Consider the following 17,248-nt stretch of genomic DNA (forward strand, 5'->3'; position numbering starts at 1 on the left):
TTCTATTGAAACCTGGACATTTTCATATTATGTTCTGAGACTCAGGGTATTATCTAAACCTCCCATTTCCACTGATTTTTCCTGACATTACTTTGGTAGGAGAATAAGAGGTACCTACTGCCAGGTGGACATAGAAGTCGAGATTCTCTACTCAGCCTCCATTGACACCCAGGGGAAGGAGATCCTTATTATTACTGCTGGGTAAGGGTGGAAGTCCAGGCTCCCCATGTAGTCTCCCAGGGCACTGCTAGGCTATAAGTGGGGGAATGTTACCAATCCTCAGGGGTGAAGGTCCTGGCTCCCTACTTGGCCTGCCCTGACACTGGTTGGGAGGTTGGGCCTTCTCATTATAGCCTCATGAGGTCAAAGTCTAGGCTCCCACTCAGCTATTGGTGCTGTGGGTAGAGGTAAAACCACAGTTTTCTGTGGTGTTTGGCTGCAGAAGAGCAGCTATTGTCAAAAGTTTTCAGTCTTGCTAAGGCTGCTCCTTTCTTGTTTTTGTTTTTTGACTAGAGAGACTTTGTTGGGACTTTTTTTTTTTTTAATCTGCTAGTTGGCATTTCAGGTTGCTGGATTCTTCAGCTCCAAATCTGGGATATATTTGGCAAAAAGAAAACCCAGGGAACTCATCATTGTGTCATTCCTTGGACCCTGAGGTTCCTAGCTGGTCTGCCTTCTCTCTGCTTTTCAGAATCTTCTTTTGTTTGTTTGAAATACATTTTTATTGATTTTGGAGAGGAAGGGAGAGGGAGAAAGAGAAACATCAATGATGAGAATCATTGATTGGCTGCCTCCTGCACGCCCCACACTGGGGACCGAGCCCACAACCCAGGCATGTGCCCTGACCAGGAATCGAACCATGACCTCTTGGTTCATAGGTCAACACTCAACAACTGAGCCACGCTGGCCAGGCTCTTCTTATGTTTTATATTTAATGTCCAGGATTTTTAGTTGTACTTAGTGTAAATAATAGGGAAAAATATGTCTACTCTATCTTCCTGGAGGTGGAAGTCCCCAAATGTACATTTTAATCCATTTAAACAGTTGTATCAAAATAGAACCATTATTGGGGGAAATGTTTCATACTTTGAATGTTATCTGATAATTTGCATAATACTGTGCTCACAAAGTCAGCTGGAAAATAACATCTTTATTTAAACTGAAATTTATTGTTCATGTTATTAATGAAAACTTTTCCCCTCTAGGAAATAATGCAAAAGGTGTCCCAAGGCTCCTGACCAGTGAACAAAGATTTGAGAAAAACGACAGCCAAGCTCATGTTTTCTCCTGATCAAGAAAATCATCCATCCAAAGCACCAGTAAAATATGGGGAACTCATTGTCTTAGGGTAAGGTTTCCCCATCTGATGACATAAAATTGAATAATATATGGTAACTTTAAAAGTATTTTTTTAGAGTTTATACCCTACCTATTTCCAGAAAGGGCTTAAAACTGCAGAGTAACATTACCAAATCAGGAGACTCTTTTAATTATCAGTTTTATGTTATCACTTACAAGTGTACAAATACTGCATAAACTTTGCCTCACCCTCACCCCCAAAAAGGACAGAGCTTCTTAAAGGTGAAATGAAAAATGTGTCTACAGGCACATAATCATTCCATTTGTCTTTCCTGTTCCTTGTTTTAGAAAAATTTGCTTTGGCTGACTTTATAGTTTTTTTATAAAGAGTCAGTACAGCCCTTGCTGGATAGAGCATTGTCCTGCAAACTGAAGGGTCCCAGGTTCATTTCTGGTCAAGGACATATGCCCTGGTTACAGGCTTGACCCCCAATAGGGGACATGCAGGAGGCAGCTTATCAGTGATTCTCATCATTGATGTTTCTATCTCTCTCTCCCTCTCCCTCTCTCTTCTTCTCTGAAATCAATAAAAAATATGTGTATTTTTTAAAAGTCAGTACAGTTTTTACATATGGCAGTTTTTGAGTGAACTCCCTTCTCCTCCTTGTCAACAACTAATGTAGGCCATTTTACAATCACATTCTCCTCCAACCTCAAAATTGTCTCTATTCCCTGCCTCCTTCCCCCCCAGATTGACCATGATTTCAAGGTGGGAGGGGGGAAAAGTGAATGAAGAGAAATTATTATTAAGCTACTGCTCATGCCATAATGAAGCAGTAAAGAATGAAAAAAAGCATGACAAACACCTGGGTCCAAATTCTAGCTATGCTAGTGTCACGTGTGTGACCTTCAGAAAATATCTTAATTCCTTTGAGTCTCTAAGGAACTTCATTCCTCTGAGGAATAACTTAATTTCTAACGTATAAAAGTGGAGAGTGATACCAGTGATACAGAGTTTTTTATGAGGATGGATTAAGTGAGGTGCTGTATGGGGTAGAAGCGAAGAGTTCCTACTACATAGTAAACACCAGACGTTTTGTTTTGAACTTTTCCCTAGTAGTTCAGTCCTTGCTCACTTGCTTACCTACAGAACATATATGTATCTTATCATGGAGAAATGGTCATAATGTCTGAATAACAAAAGTATGTTTAACTGCTGCTTAGCAGGCATCTCAGTTGGACAGGTTTTTGCCAACATAATGTGAATGTGTATATATATGTTCAAGTGGCTGAGACTTAACAAACAAGTCTAAAAATACCATATTTCAAAAGTTCAGCTATTTAAAGTGTTAGGTTCACAATTAAAGGTGATTCTATTTTGAACAATTGATATTGTACTTTTAAAGGTTAGATTAGCACATGCAAACATTAACCTTTAGAAAAAAATAGAATGAGTCATGAGGAGTCAGATATGCCACTAATCATCTCTTTGAAGAAAAATATAGGTAACTTAAAGTAATATTGAAAAAAAGAATGACAAATACCATAATCCAAATTCTAGCTTTATATGTATAATACAAATAGTAGTTCTTTGTGACTTAGAATGTGGCCAGGAGGAATCTCATTTTGTTTTATACTTAGGCAACTGGGAATCAGGAATTGCTAAAAAGAATTTTAGATACTTAAATTGTGCTAATAGATAATTGGGGATCGATCCTATAAGGCAAAGTAACACATTTGTTAGAATTGTATGGTTCTTACAAGAGATCACCTAATCTTTTTTCTCCCCTAATCAGGTATAATGGGTCTCTCCCAAACGGCGATAGAGGAAGAAGGAAAAGTAGATTTGCTTTATTTAAAAGACCTAAGGCAAATGGGGTGAAGCCCAGCACTGTGCATATTGCTTGTACTCCTCAGGCTGCAAAGGTAAAAAACAAAACAAAAACTGTGAATTAACTTGGAGAAATTGAAAGAGTTGTACATGTTGTTTATATTCTCTAGCATTCCCTTCACATTCTATACCAGAAGTTTCCTTTTGTTTGGATAGGAGAACACACGTTGGAGACATGATATTTGAAGGGCTGCCATATGAAAGGGCGCATCAACTTTTTTTCAAATGACAAATGAGAATCAGTAGGTGGAAATTAGAAAGAAATATCTCTTTTCCTATTAAACCAGAGCAGGGGTAGGTTTGGGGCTTTATCTAATATTTAGAATTGTGTAGCTGTCAGCCCTAAGAAGTAGGGCATTCCTGCTCTTACTAAAGGGCCCTTGCCTAGGCTTGGCAAGGAATGTAGTATATAAGAAGTATATTCAGGTATTAGAAGCATGTTTAGATAAGGCAAATTTAGAGAGGAAGGGAGAGGGAGAAAGAAGTCGAAACATTAATGATGAGAGAAAATTATTAATCGGCTGCCTCCTGCATGCCCCCTACTGGGGATCAAGCCCACATGTGCCCCAAGTGGGATTGAACCAGGACCTCCTGGTTCATGGCTCAACCACTGAGCCACACTAGCTGGGCTGGATGAGGCAATTTTTTAAATTAAGGGTTTTTCTCAAAGATTCTGTGGATGCTCTTTTATTTATTTATATTATTGTTTTATGACCTTAATAGGTTTTAGCATAGTGTCTTGAAAAAAGTAGACCTCCATAATTAGTAAATTAAATCAAATGAAAAAGCAAATACTCAGCCTTATCTACAGTATAACTTTTCTATCTACTTGCCTAATGCTTTTAGCCCCTTTTTCTTTCCCTACCAAAATCTCCAGAACCTGGGCCACCATTTCAGGACACTTAGACTTTGCCTAGAGTGATAGACAATTAGGGGGAGTTTTAGATCTCCACATTTCCTATAAATCCTGTACTTGCAGTTGTATGACACAAACTGAACTTGATACTGTGATGAGTGAATAAAAATTAAAGAGTTCCTTGACTTACGGAAGTATCTATATCTGTAGCCAAGCATCCTCAGGATGTACACCAGTATTATACCATCTGAGGTGTATCTTTGTAAGCTAAGTAACGAGAGACAGAGAAATGGGTATATAATGCCTTGTTTTGGGTCATAACTCCAGTCCCTGGAGTTAGTCAGATTTTTGGCTTTGTTTTATATTCAGTATGGTGCCTAAAACAGTCCTCATGCCTTGGCTAGGCCTCCTCTATTACTATTTGAGAACCAGTGAATGTAGAAAAGGGATAGTTTCTTTTAGGTGTTTCATTTTGCTCCTTTGAAGAGAACGGATGAGCTAAGCAGGTGGTGGAAGTGGACAACTTATTGATCCAATCAGAAGAGCTTATTTTCAGTATTTCCCCATTGGAATGCTTTGGTATTTTGGATGTGCCAATTATTCTTTGTTCAGGGCTGTATCACATATTGCAGGACAATAACTTTTAAGCCCTCAAATCATTGTAACAGCCCAAAAATGCATCTACATATTTCCAGATGCCTCTTACACAGCTAATATGACCTCTGGTTAAGAGCAATTATCATGGGAAAATATTTCTAATTCCTATATCTGTAATATTCTATTCTGTACCTTTCCATTGTTAGCTCCTTCTCATCTTTACTGGACAACAAAAAATTTAGGGATCAAAGATTACCTTTTTACTATTTCAGTTTTGGAGGAGTGCCGTATGAGGACATGAAGAAAACTGTTTAGTCTGGCAGTCATCTGGGATGAATGGTTAAACCCTGCCTTCCAGTCCAGTGAGACCTTAACTTGACATAGTTCTTGTTCTGAATCTAAGAGTAGGTTTAATCGCTAAAAAAAAAATACACAGGGATTACAGTCTCAAAGTACACAAAAACCTGTTTTTAAATCTCTTTAGCAATTAAGAATTAACTTCCAAAATACTGAGGAATTCTGTGTTTGATTAGCCAGTTGCTTAATGTCAAGTTAAAGTAATTGTAGGTTTTTAAACCTTAAAACAATTACACAATATTTATGAATACATAAATGTGTAGTAAAACAAGAACCACATGCATGGGAACGATCTATGCTGCATTCTTGAGGTTGGATACCTCTATGAAAAAGGGAGCCCTAGCTAGTTTGGCTCAAGTGTTGGCCTGCGGACTAAAGGGTCCCGGTTCTATTCCAGTCAAGGGCACATTGCCCGGGTTGCGAGCTCAATCCCCATTAGGGGGCATGCAGGAGGCAGCCGATCAATGATTCTCTCTAATCATTGATGTTTCTATCTCTTTCTCCCTCTCCCTTCCTCTCTGAAATCAATAAAAATATTTTTTTTAAAGAGGGAGTGGGGAGGGACATGCAAACAGCCTTGATTGTATCTATAGAGTTTAATTTCTTTTAAAAGATCAGAAGCAAAAATGACATTATTAAACTTGGATAAAGCTGGGTAGTTAGTACCCAGGTATTTGTTTATTCTCTTTGTATAGTATATGAAAATATCACAATCTTATTTAATCTTAGAGCTATTATTTTAAGGCTTTGTTTATTACAGATTAGCTACAAATTGAAACCAAGTAAAATTTGAAAATGCCAAAGCTCTAATTAATAAACCTTTTTTTTTCCATTTAGCCTCTCTGTGTGTAATCATTCTTTGTATCTCTTTTCCTCTTACTCAACCTGTTTCAACTTCCTTTGTTTGGGTTTTCCCCACTCTGAAATTATCTCCAACTCATATACATAGAATATGCCTGAAAACAAAACTGAAAAGTTCTTTTTAGCAATGTTTTTCATTTGGGATAAGTCAGAAGTACAGTTGTAAGCTTTATATCCATTTCCTTTGGTAATCTTTAATCATTTTATGAATCTCTCTGTATCTAGCCCAGCATATGGCAATTATTTGTCATCTGTAGTCACAGAATGGTTAAGTAAACCAGTTAACTCTCCTTATTGGTTAACATTATAACTCTTAGAGTTACTTTAAAAATAAAATTCCTCTTATCTTGCAGGATTTTATATTTTCTTCTTATCAGAACAGTACTGAGTACTGTTTTCAGATTCTACATGGAATTTGATTTTGATTACTTTATAATTTAAAATACAAGGGAGACTCAATTTTATTCCTTGTATACAATGAAACTGTATTCTTACTCTATAACTACTTTTAAAGTATTCTTCTGTACCCTACTCAACCTGAGAAACTATGTCACAGCTGAGGTTATACAAGAGTTATTAATCTCTAACCTAAATTGTTGGGGGGCGGGGAGGAAATATGTCATATGTGTGATAGGTTACCCTTTTTAAAAAAAATCTGATTTGATTGACCTGCCCACTAGTTTTGCTATTAATCTTTTCTTTCTTAGGCGATAAGCAACAAGGACCAGCATAGCATATCATATACGTTATCTCGGGCCCAGACAGTGGTGGTTGAATATACTCATGACAGCAACACTGATATGTTTCAGGTATTAAAATATGTGAATTATTTTTTCATAAAAAAAGTTAAAGCCTATTGTCATTGACTTTTGCTCTGTTCAGATTAAAGATGATCATATTTTCATGTATTTTATTTAAATATATATTGTTTTCTAAACCCCATATGTAGAAGTTAGTGTAGCATAGTTAAGAGATGGTCTCTGAAATTATAATTCCTGGTAAGCATTACTTAGCCACTGTATGCCTCAGTTTCCTCCTAAAGTATGGTTAATAGAACTTCCCTTGTATCACTATTAGGAGGCTTACTAGTAAATAGTTTAGTACATGTGAAGTGGTCGAAGGTATATCAGGTAGATGGTAAGTAAACACTTAGCTATAATATAGATGTAGTAGTTCTATTAGCTATTATTATCCCCAAGAAAAGGAACCAAGAAATATTCTGCACATGTTTATGACCTCCCCCGCCCCACACACACACACACACACACACACACACACACTACTTTTTAAATAAATTATGGTCTTTTTTGTTTTGTTTTGTCTTTTTCATAAAGGAATAGAGTTTCCCCCCAATAACAGTAAACTGATTATATCCTTTCTACAGGCATTATACTTATGGATGATATGAACATTTCTACATAAAAAACCTGAAATATATCAGAAACTACCCCGATAAATTAGCCAATTTTTGAGGAACTAGTTTTGTAAGCATTCAAGGATCCACTTACCTTCTAAACTGAACAAGAACTTTATTGTTCAAAACATAAGATATTCAAACTTCAACTCTGTGCATTGCTTAACACTCTGAAGTAAATACAGGGGACATTACAAGTTGATTACATACAGGTGCTACATTGGCAGTCTAAGAAGTACAGTCTTTTAATTGGGTTGAAGAAGGGTGAGGAAAGGCTTTATGGCAGTGCCTTTTTTTTTTTTTTTTAATCAAGTTGAGTAGGATTTTGCCAGTCCAACCAGTAGAAGCATTCTGACAAAAGAAATGACAAAGAAATACACAGTATGGTAGAAGATTGATGAATAAGCAACTGGTAGCTAGAATACACTTTCGTGTCAACAGAAATAACAAGAAATTAGGCTGGATTGGTAGGTGGGAGGCAAATTGTGAAGTCAGTATTTAATTATTATCAGAAATAAACTGATAAGTTCAGATAGGTTGAAGGAACTACTGAAGTTTTTAATTGGAGTGGGAGAGACATAAGATCTATACTTTTAAAGTTAATAGTAGCAATTAGAAAGAGGAGGAATTACTAAAATTTATCTTAACACAATTCTATGTTGGTATCTGAGGACAATCATGTTGGTTTTCTCTTTATAGATATTTCTGATTTCTTCTTACCTGTCATTACCAATATTGCTTTGTTGATGTCTCAAATCTTCTCTAAGACTAGATCAAATATCAGCTCCTCTGGAACAATCTCTCTTCCCAAATAAATGCTGCTTCTGAATATCAATTCTCAATCCAATCCTTGGTCTACATCTTTTGGCTCTAAAACAGCCTTTTTATTTTTGGAACTATTTCATTTTCTTTGGATATCATTATCTTTAAAATAAGGAAAAGGGACATTCAGTCTTACGTTTGTTAACCAACCAATTTCCCCTTAAAATTCTCCAAACTAAATAAAGACTTTATACTTGATGATAGGAACAAAACACTAAAGAGTTTTATCCGAAAGTATGCTGATATGAGGAATTCCTGAGACTCAACTATGCAAAGAATGACTTTTAAAAGTCATCATCTTTGTAGAGGGTCAGATTTTGTGTGTTTTTTTCAGTAGCCACATTCTTCAATTTTATGATATTACTTTATAATAAATACATTAATGAACTGATCATTTTAAATGTTTACTTTGAAACTCTGTGACTCTTGTTAGTTCTATCATCCATCCCACAGATTTCCTTTTTCCTTTCAACTTTCATCTTTCGAAATGAAATTTATTTACTAGTTAGTACTCTGAAGTTGTTTTCAATTCTCTAACACTTTACCCACTGGAACTCTTTATCTGGGAATCTTGTCTCTGAAATACAGCCAAGAACAAGGAAAAAAAATTAAAAGGACATCTAGGCATATAAAATAAATGTCAGATAGGCCAAGCACTGACATTCCTTTCTCTGCTCCCTGGAGATTCCCTTAAGCTCTTAACAGTAATCTTTTGAAATACTATTCTTTGAAGTTTAGTTATTTGATTTCTCAACCCATATAAGAATAGCTGGATAGAGGAGGGATGTATAGTGCTGGAGACAAATTTGTCCAACAGCAAGAAATGATAACTGACAACCTGGCTGAAAAGGCCAAAAAAAAGTATACATAAGACCGCAAAGCAAGACTATGTAAGGCCTTAACATAAGGATCAGCGTTCTTGTACACCTTAATAGTACCTAAAGATATCACTAGTTCAGCTGAATATAAATGGTATTCTTAGTGTAATATCATAAACTGGAGTCATCATAAACGACTTACTTATATGTCAACTATATTCTGTTAAAGAAGGTAGAGTAGTATATGGTAGACATTTTCATCCAAGTGGGTTAAAATTAAAATCTGTAGCCATCTAGAAATCTCAGCCATCCTAAACTCCTTACTCCCTGAGGATTTCATATATTCTGGGTCGTAACTTCTTTCTTAATTCTACGCTCTAAGCGACTATTATATCAGAGCAAGTCAGATTAGTTTTCAAGAGTATAGATTCCCCCAGAGTTAAGTATAAGTTTGAGCTTTAGAAGTTTCAGAGGCTTAATGATTTCACCTTATTGGGTCTTTTTTTGAATGGGTTTTCCACTGTGTTCCTTTGAATAGGTTTATAGATATTTCTTTTTCCCTTAGATTGGCCGGTCAACTGAAAGTCCCATTGATTTTGTAGTAACAGACACAGTTCCTGGAAGTCAAAGTAATTCTGATACACAGTCAGTGCAAAGCACTATATCAAGATTTGCCTGTAGAATCATATGTGAACGGAATCCCCCATTTACAGCACGGATTTATGCTGCAGGATTTGACTCATCAAAAAACATCTTTCTTGGGGTAAAAAGCTTTTTTCCTGTATGATGTATTATTTTCTAATCACTTCTATTTCCAAATTACAAATAAGCAGAAGCTCTCACTCTTCTTACTCCTACTAGGAGAAGGCTGCCAAATGGAAGACATCAGATGGGCAGATGGATGGCTTAACCACTAATGGCGTTCTTGTTATGCATCCACGTAACGGGTTCATGGAAGACTCCAAGCCTGGAATATGGAGAGAAATATCAGTGTGTGGAAATGTATTCAGCCTGCGTGAAACCAGATCAGCTCAGCAGAGAGGGAAAATGGTAAGCACTGAGACGTAGCTCCTTATTTAGCTGCAGTAAAACATAGGGTGCGTTGGACTGAACGCATTACATGTTCCCAAAAATTCTTAAATCTCTTGTTGATACATAATACTGAGTCTGATTATCATACACTGACTACCAAATACTATACTATAGGATAATATTTTAATATTTCAATTAGAAACTTTAAAAGTTTATTTTCATATTATGTTAATACTAGGGGCCCAGTGCACGAATTCATGCACCTTGAAAGGAACTGTGGGTCTCAGGGCTGCGGTGGGCACAGGGGCAGGTCTTGTCCCATCCTCTGCACCCCGCCCGGCCCCTCCTGCTGTGGCCCCCGGTTCCCTGTCAGCAGCCCCTCCCACGCACTGACAGCACTGGCCCAGCTTGCACCTGCTGACAGCGTGGTGTGATTGAGGCTGGTGCCATCAGCAGGTGCGAGCGGCGGCTACTGCCCCAATCGCCCCTCAGGAGCAGGGGAGGTGGAGAAGCCCTCAGGGGCGATCGGGGCTGGCAGCCGCTGCTTGCACCCACTCACGGGGCCAAGCAATCAGAGCCAGCGCTGGACACTGGCAGTGGGTGCGAGTGCCAGGCAGGACTGTGGCACATGGGAGCAAAGAATTTTCAGTAACCACCAGAGGCTCGCCCCAATGACAGCGACTGGCACCCCACTTTGGTCTGGCATCCCCGTTCACCTGCTCCACCATTCTGCCTGCTGCTGACACCTGCCATGTTCCGCACACATCCCCTGGTGGTCAGTGCACGTCATGGCGACCAGTTGTTCGGCCGTCGGTCTATTTGCATATTAGCCTTTTATTATATAGGATATTTTAAAAACGTAAGCTTTCCTAAGTTAAACAGCACTTTGTATTTTCTACTTACATCTGTATTATCTTTGGCCATGATATTTAGTGGATATATTTGACCAACTGATTAGCCTTGGAAAATAAGCTTGTGTGGACACATATGTTCAGAAAAGACAACTGCCTATTGATCCCTGCTTTTTCATGGTATTTAAACTGTTCATGCAGCCTATCCCTTTTGTTTTAATCACAAATTATCTTTACTGTAAGGCTGAAAAGAAATACATGTAAGACCAACACTCTTACGCAGATATCTAAAGCACCATGGTGAATTTTTTTTTTTTAATTCTTGTTTCCTCTAGGTGGAAATTGAAACCAATCAGTTACAAGATGGCTCATTAATTGACCTTTGTGGTGCAACATTGCTGTGGCGTACTGCAGAAGGCCTTTCCCACACTCCAACAGTGAAGCATTTAGAAGCTTTAAGACAGGAAATCAATGCAGCACGACCTCAGTGCCCTGTAGGGTTCAACACACTAGCATTTCCTAGTATGAAGAGGAAAGATGTTGTTGATGAGAAACAACCATGGGTCTATCTAAACTGCGGCCATGTGCATGGCTATCATAACTGGGGAAACAAAGAAGAACGTGATGGAAAAGATCGGGAATGTCCTATGTGTAGGTCTGTTGGTCCCTATGTCCCTCTGTGGCTTGGATGTGAAGCTGGATTTTATGTGGACGCCGGCCCTCCAACCCACGCGTTCAGCCCATGTGGGCATGTGTGTTCAGAAAAGACAACTGCCTATTGGTCCCAGATCCCACTTCCTCATGGTACTCACACCTTTCACGCAGCCTGTCCCTTTTGTGCACATCAGTTGGCTGGTGAACAAGGCTACATCAGACTTATTTTCCAAGGACCTCTAGACTAACAGACAGTTGTCCTCCAGGACTGCATTATACATTGATAAGCTAAGTGAGTTGGGTTTTTCAACTTGTTGTCCAAGTCACGGTTTCTCTGATCTGGTCATTTGCATTAAGATGAAGAATTTTTTTAAACATTTATAATAAATTGTAGCAATTTTTGAGCAAAAATCTGGGAAACTCAAGCAAAGGAATTTTCAAAAGTACCTGACTTCTGAATTCTGAGTTTTTAAAATCTATTTTGAGGAGAAAAAGACGGTCTAATATGATGCCTTCATTTTAGTGTTTTTGAATCACCCATCCTCAGTGTTGAAAAATTGTTTTGTATAACTGAGGGTACTGTTGGTTCAAACTATGTTAGTTTACAGTTTATTGCAAACATTGTAAATTACAGCAACATGTATATTAACTTTTTTTCTATTTATCTTTATTATAGAAAATATCTTAGAATGTTCTTGATAGAGTAGCATGGTAAATGATGGTGTCACACTCTTGGTGTGAATGGTAGGTTAGTGAGCATAGCTCAAGGATTTGCAAAGTTAGGAAGATGGACAAAAGAGCCTCTCCCCACCCCCTGTCTAAATATGGACTTTGGTAAATTAGAATGCTTTGTAAAATGAAATTTATATTAATTACCATTGTGTAAAAGGTATTTGTTTTTAACCACATTGAAAATGATCAGGAAAAGAGCTTTTTTCCTTAAAGTTTCTCTCAAGTGTAGTACTATAACAAAAATTAATGCTAAGAAACATTTTATATGCTCCTTTTGAATATGCAATTTATCTAGATTATCTATTTTTCTCCCGTGATAACTAATCTGTTTTTAGTATCAGCAACATTTGGCAAGTTTATTTTTTAGATATAAACTGTGGTTCATCTGTTCACTGTTTCTAGAAAAAAAAAATCATTCTCATGAGAAAAAGCATAAATTAACAAGAAAGGAGAGTGACTTGATTTGCTTTTAGAAAAAGAAATGCTTAAATAATTAATTATTCTATTTTGGGCCTTATCCAGACATTAAGAAATCTAGAGAGATATAAAGGGTTGAATAATAAATAATAGTGAGCCCCCCCTTTTTTAACCTCACAGATCAGCCTTAGCTTCTGGCTTGCATCCTAAGGAAAGTTGCCAGTGTTAAGGAAATGTTTGGTTGGCAGAGGAGCACCACTGACAGCAGAGTGGAGGGACATATTTGCATGGTCTGTTTAGTCTCTAATTCCAATAAATTCATTTGCTTTCAGAAACAGGAAAAAGTTTCTTCTCCTCCAATCCCTCCTTCCCCCCCCCCCCTTTTTTTTTAGCACACCACAAGGAAAGTACAGACAGTTGCACTACATCAAACCCTCTGGGGCACTTGTAGAAATCAATACACTTTTAGATTAGATGGAATCATTATTTTAATCTTTTGTTTTCCTTTAGTTTGAGAAGTTGTATAATACTTAATTGACTCTAGCAAAATTTTGTATGTGGTAGCATAGCTTTAATTTATCCTATTACAATGCTGTTCTGAATTTTCTTTCAGTTTAAAAAAAAACAAACAAAACCTGTTGCTTAGAAGCCATGAACTATCTTATTTTACTTCAACTTGTCAAAATTTACTTGTTTTTAAAAACTATCATGTGGGCTCACTCAGGAAATGCATGTCAGGAAATTTGTATTATAAGTTTATTAGTTGTGATGTATGAGTAACTGCTGTTACCCCCTTTTCAAAGAAATATAACTAATTTTGAAGTTTTCTAGATTGTCACATGCTTTGTGACTAATGCAAGGAAATCAAGTCCTGTGTTGTATTTGTTCTAGTCATTTCTATTCAGTCTATATATTGTAGCTAATTTTTATTTGCAATTAATTTATTCAAACTAAGTAAATACTTTTCAAAATAGATATTTGAATTTGTCTCTGTGCATTTGTTTTTGCCTAACTTAGAATGGGAAATCAGAGGTGATAATTTGCGGACAAGACTACTGCACACTTCAAAACTACTCACTTGAAATAGATGAGTTTGCATTTGAGGAATAATTTTAAATCTCTGGTTCTCTCTCATCTCTTACTTATTAATGATTGAATTGAGATTCTTCTCTAAGTTAAGTCCTACAAGAGAGTTGGCTCCTTGCAAGTTGCATACTAGGCTGTTTAAATAGTGCCTCAATGACCAGAAAAGATTCATGTTCATTACAAAGTGCCTAAATTCTTCTACCAACTGGAAAAAATCTGGTTCATGCCACATCAAATTCATGTTTTGAAAACTCAGGTAATTTAAATCATTAGTCAAGTATTTTTCTGTTTAAGCATTTTGAAAATTTTGTTCTGTCACTTTGCCAATTCCAAATGAAACACTTTCACTTACATGCTTGCATTAGGGCAATGCCAGTATTCTGGCCAAGGGAAAAGAGTTGTATTCCTGTCCCCTAAGTGCACTCTCAAGAAAGACATTCTTTATGGCTTAACTCTTTTATAAATATCTAATACCTAAACGTCTTAATATCTAAATGTTCCTTAATTTGTACAGAGGATTAAACTTCCCTTCATCTAAAATGTTAGGGTCATGAAGCAAGACACAGTAGCCAGAAGGAGAAGTCTTTACCAGGTTATCTTGAAGCTGAAATTGCTCATTTTCAACATATAAAAGTCTAATACATATAAAACAGAATAGGAATAAGTAATGATGTAAACATATAATTACATCTAACATAAGTGTTTCCACTCCACTCTTCCCTCAGGGTACTTCAAGAACCATGTGTGATGCATGGCCTTCTAAAACATAGAATTAGTAAGGGCTCCATGGAAATTCATATTTAAATTTATAAGATAAATAAAATTCTAACACTTTGGCCTCCTCATTTCAATGGAGCAGGATCATCTTGTGCTACCCTACTATAGAGACCACTGGCTAAAAGATCTGTGACCCACACTTGTGTGTTTATGTTCTAAGTATTCATCACCAAGATAATATATAATTGAACAGTATTATTCTATCTCCCACTCCCACTTTCGAGATTACTTTTATATAAGTATACTTTAAGGCCATATGCCCTCAAATTTTATCCATTCTTACAACAGATATTTGAATATCCACTATGCACCAAGCCCTATTCTAGCGGGGAAAATAGAAATGAATAAGAAAAATAAAAGATAAAGCATGATAGCAGTTTTGAAGGGACAAATAAAGCAGAAAGGGAGATACAATGTGTGTGTAAAGTGTTTGCAATATTAAATAGGGGAATGAAAAGCCCACTGGAAAGGTGATACTTGAATACTAGTAGAGATCTGAAGGAGCGGAAGGATGTGGCTACTTAGGAACAAAACACTGAGCCAGAGGAACAGTAATTGTAAGGGTCCTAAAGTAGAAGCATGCTTGGAACATTTCTATGATAGCAGAGAGGCCAGTGTGGTTCTGTTGTATGGAAAGAAGAGTAGTAGGTAGAGCAACAGAGGGTAAGTGGGGCATGGGGATGAAACTAAATCTTGGAGGACCTTCTGAGACTTTTGGCTTTTATTTTAAGTGAGATGGGGGCCATAGGATTTTGAACAGGGAAGAGATGTGATCTGACATATTTTTAAAAGATTTAAATAGACTGAAGTGGGAGCAGGGAGACCAGTTTAGAGGCCAGTGCAGTAATCCTGGAGAGAGGTGGTGTGATGTGGATCGAAGTGGGGTAGTGGAGCTAGTCTGAAGAGTGGCCAGAACCTGGGTATGTTCTGAAGGCGATAAGAGCTGACAGTATTTGCTGGCAGATCAGATATGGGGGTGAAAGGAGAGTCAAGGCTTTTCTCAGCTTTGCCTAAGCAACTAAAAGGATAAAATTGTCATTTATTGCAGTGGAGAGGAAGATTATGAGCGGTTTGGGGGGAGGGGGAGCGTTACACTGCTTGTGGAATTGGGAACTTAGCTTGGACGTTAGATTGAGACTGCTTTTAGACATGACGTTTGCCAAAGGTAAACCTCTGCTTTTTTTTTTTAAACTTAACTGTTATGATCAGTGTTCTCCATATATTCTATGCTTGCTTAGACACAAACAAAAAAATATTTCTCTTGATTAGTGGTGAACTGCCTTTCATTGAAATAGAGAGTTGGGACACCTCTCCAGTTTCTGTCTTTGTTTTGGCAGCCTTCTCAGGAAATGAAATTCTGTTTTCAACTGCAGTAGTAACTTCCTTGAGCCAACATGTTCTGATACAGTTTTCCTCTCTTCTCACTCATGTATGCCTTCTTCTTTAGCTCTTGCATTTATGTTCTTAAAAGTCCTCAGTTTTATTGAATCAGTATTTTGCTACTTCAAATCTTTTTTGGCAGTGGCCGAGTACATGTTGTGTTTTATATTTTTATTTTTTATTTTATTATTTAAATATTTACAGAGTTCTTAAGCCTAGTACTAGTATATAAGCCCAGATCTTAATATCCAGTTTCCCTTAAGGAAATATGCCTGTGTTTGATAATGTTGTCAGCAGTAAAGGGAGTAAATAAGATAAAAATTTTCCTAGTAATAGTAAAGTATCATGTCCAAACATTGTTAGATGATATGTTAGGAATGCTGATTTGACTGTAAACCCAGCTATGTATGCTAACGGATAAACTACAGCATAAAATAATTCCTCACGGCTAATGTTTGAGTGTTTGCTATGTGTCAGGCACTGTTGTAAAAGCACCATTCTAAGTACAAGGTGGAGCAAAAGTAGGTTTACAGATGTGAGTATGGGAATAGTTATTCTTGTATTATTATTTATTTATTATTGTATTATTTTCCATATGAACAACTGTAAACCTACCTTCGTTCCACCTTGTATTTTACTGATATTATTTAAAACTCAAAACAGCACTATGAGCTAGGACAGCCGTGGGCAAACTACTGCCGCGGCCGGATCCCACCCCTTTGAAATGAATAAAACTAAAAAAAAAAAAGACCGTACCCTTTTATGTACTGATGTTTACTTTGAATTTATATTAGTTCACACAAACACTCCATCCATGCTTTTGTTCCGGCCCTCCGGTCCAGTTTAAGAACCCATTGTGGCCCTCCAGTCAAAAAGTTTGCCCACCCCTGAGCTAGGAACTATTGTCTCATTTTACAATAGAATCCAGACACAGCAACGTCTAGTAACTTGCCCGAGGTTCACATGGTTTGTAACTAGAGGAGTCCGTTTGAACCTTTGAACCTTGCTCCACATCTGTGTAGGCAGCCAGCACATTTTGCTGCTTCCCTCAACCCCCCGCCCCTCCTTTTTTTTTATTTGTTTAAAATTTGAACTCTTATTTCTTTATCCCAAATTTTCAAAAATGATTTAAGGTGGCTTACAAACAAAAATTATAATTAAGATGAAACAGCAACAGCAAAAATCTTTGAAAGAAAGAAGAAAAATAGTTTGGTATTATAACAAAATAAGATAGAACCAGAGTGGCATGAGTACATGAATGGATTTAATGAGAGCCTATAAAGTTGCTATAGGTTAAGTCACAAATCAATTTAGTGTAAAGGTGTTTAATAGGTTATTTAATAAGGGAACATGATCAGTTACAAAATCTGTGCAACTGCCTGAGAAAGTAGCAATGGATACACT

General features: G+C 37.1%; 1 protein-coding gene across 1 annotated transcript in view; it reads left to right on the top strand.

Moving 5' to 3' along the window:
• PELI1 (pellino E3 ubiquitin protein ligase 1) overlaps positions 1 to 13,576 on the top strand; it is a 55,426-nt gene extending 41,850 nt beyond the window's left edge. Inside the window, exons 2-7 of the mRNA XM_081101149.1 lie at positions 1,206 to 1,348; positions 3,096 to 3,225; positions 6,569 to 6,670; positions 9,481 to 9,678; positions 9,777 to 9,965; positions 11,134 to 13,576. Of these exons, the coding sequence (XP_080957275.1) occupies positions 1,278 to 1,348; positions 3,096 to 3,225; positions 6,569 to 6,670; positions 9,481 to 9,678; positions 9,777 to 9,965; positions 11,134 to 11,700 (1,257 nt within the window). The 5' untranslated portion in view covers positions 1,206 to 1,277 and the 3' untranslated portion in view covers positions 11,701 to 13,576. The remainder of the gene's footprint in view (positions 1 to 1,205; positions 1,349 to 3,095; positions 3,226 to 6,568; positions 6,671 to 9,480; positions 9,679 to 9,776; positions 9,966 to 11,133) is intronic.
• The last annotated feature ends 3,672 nt before the right edge of the window (positions 13,577 to 17,248 follow it).

Source organism: Myotis nattereri (assembly GCF_964212035.1).
Source record: "Myotis nattereri genome assembly, chromosome: 10".
Taxonomy (NCBI): domain Eukaryota; kingdom Metazoa; phylum Chordata; class Mammalia; order Chiroptera; family Vespertilionidae; genus Myotis; species Myotis nattereri.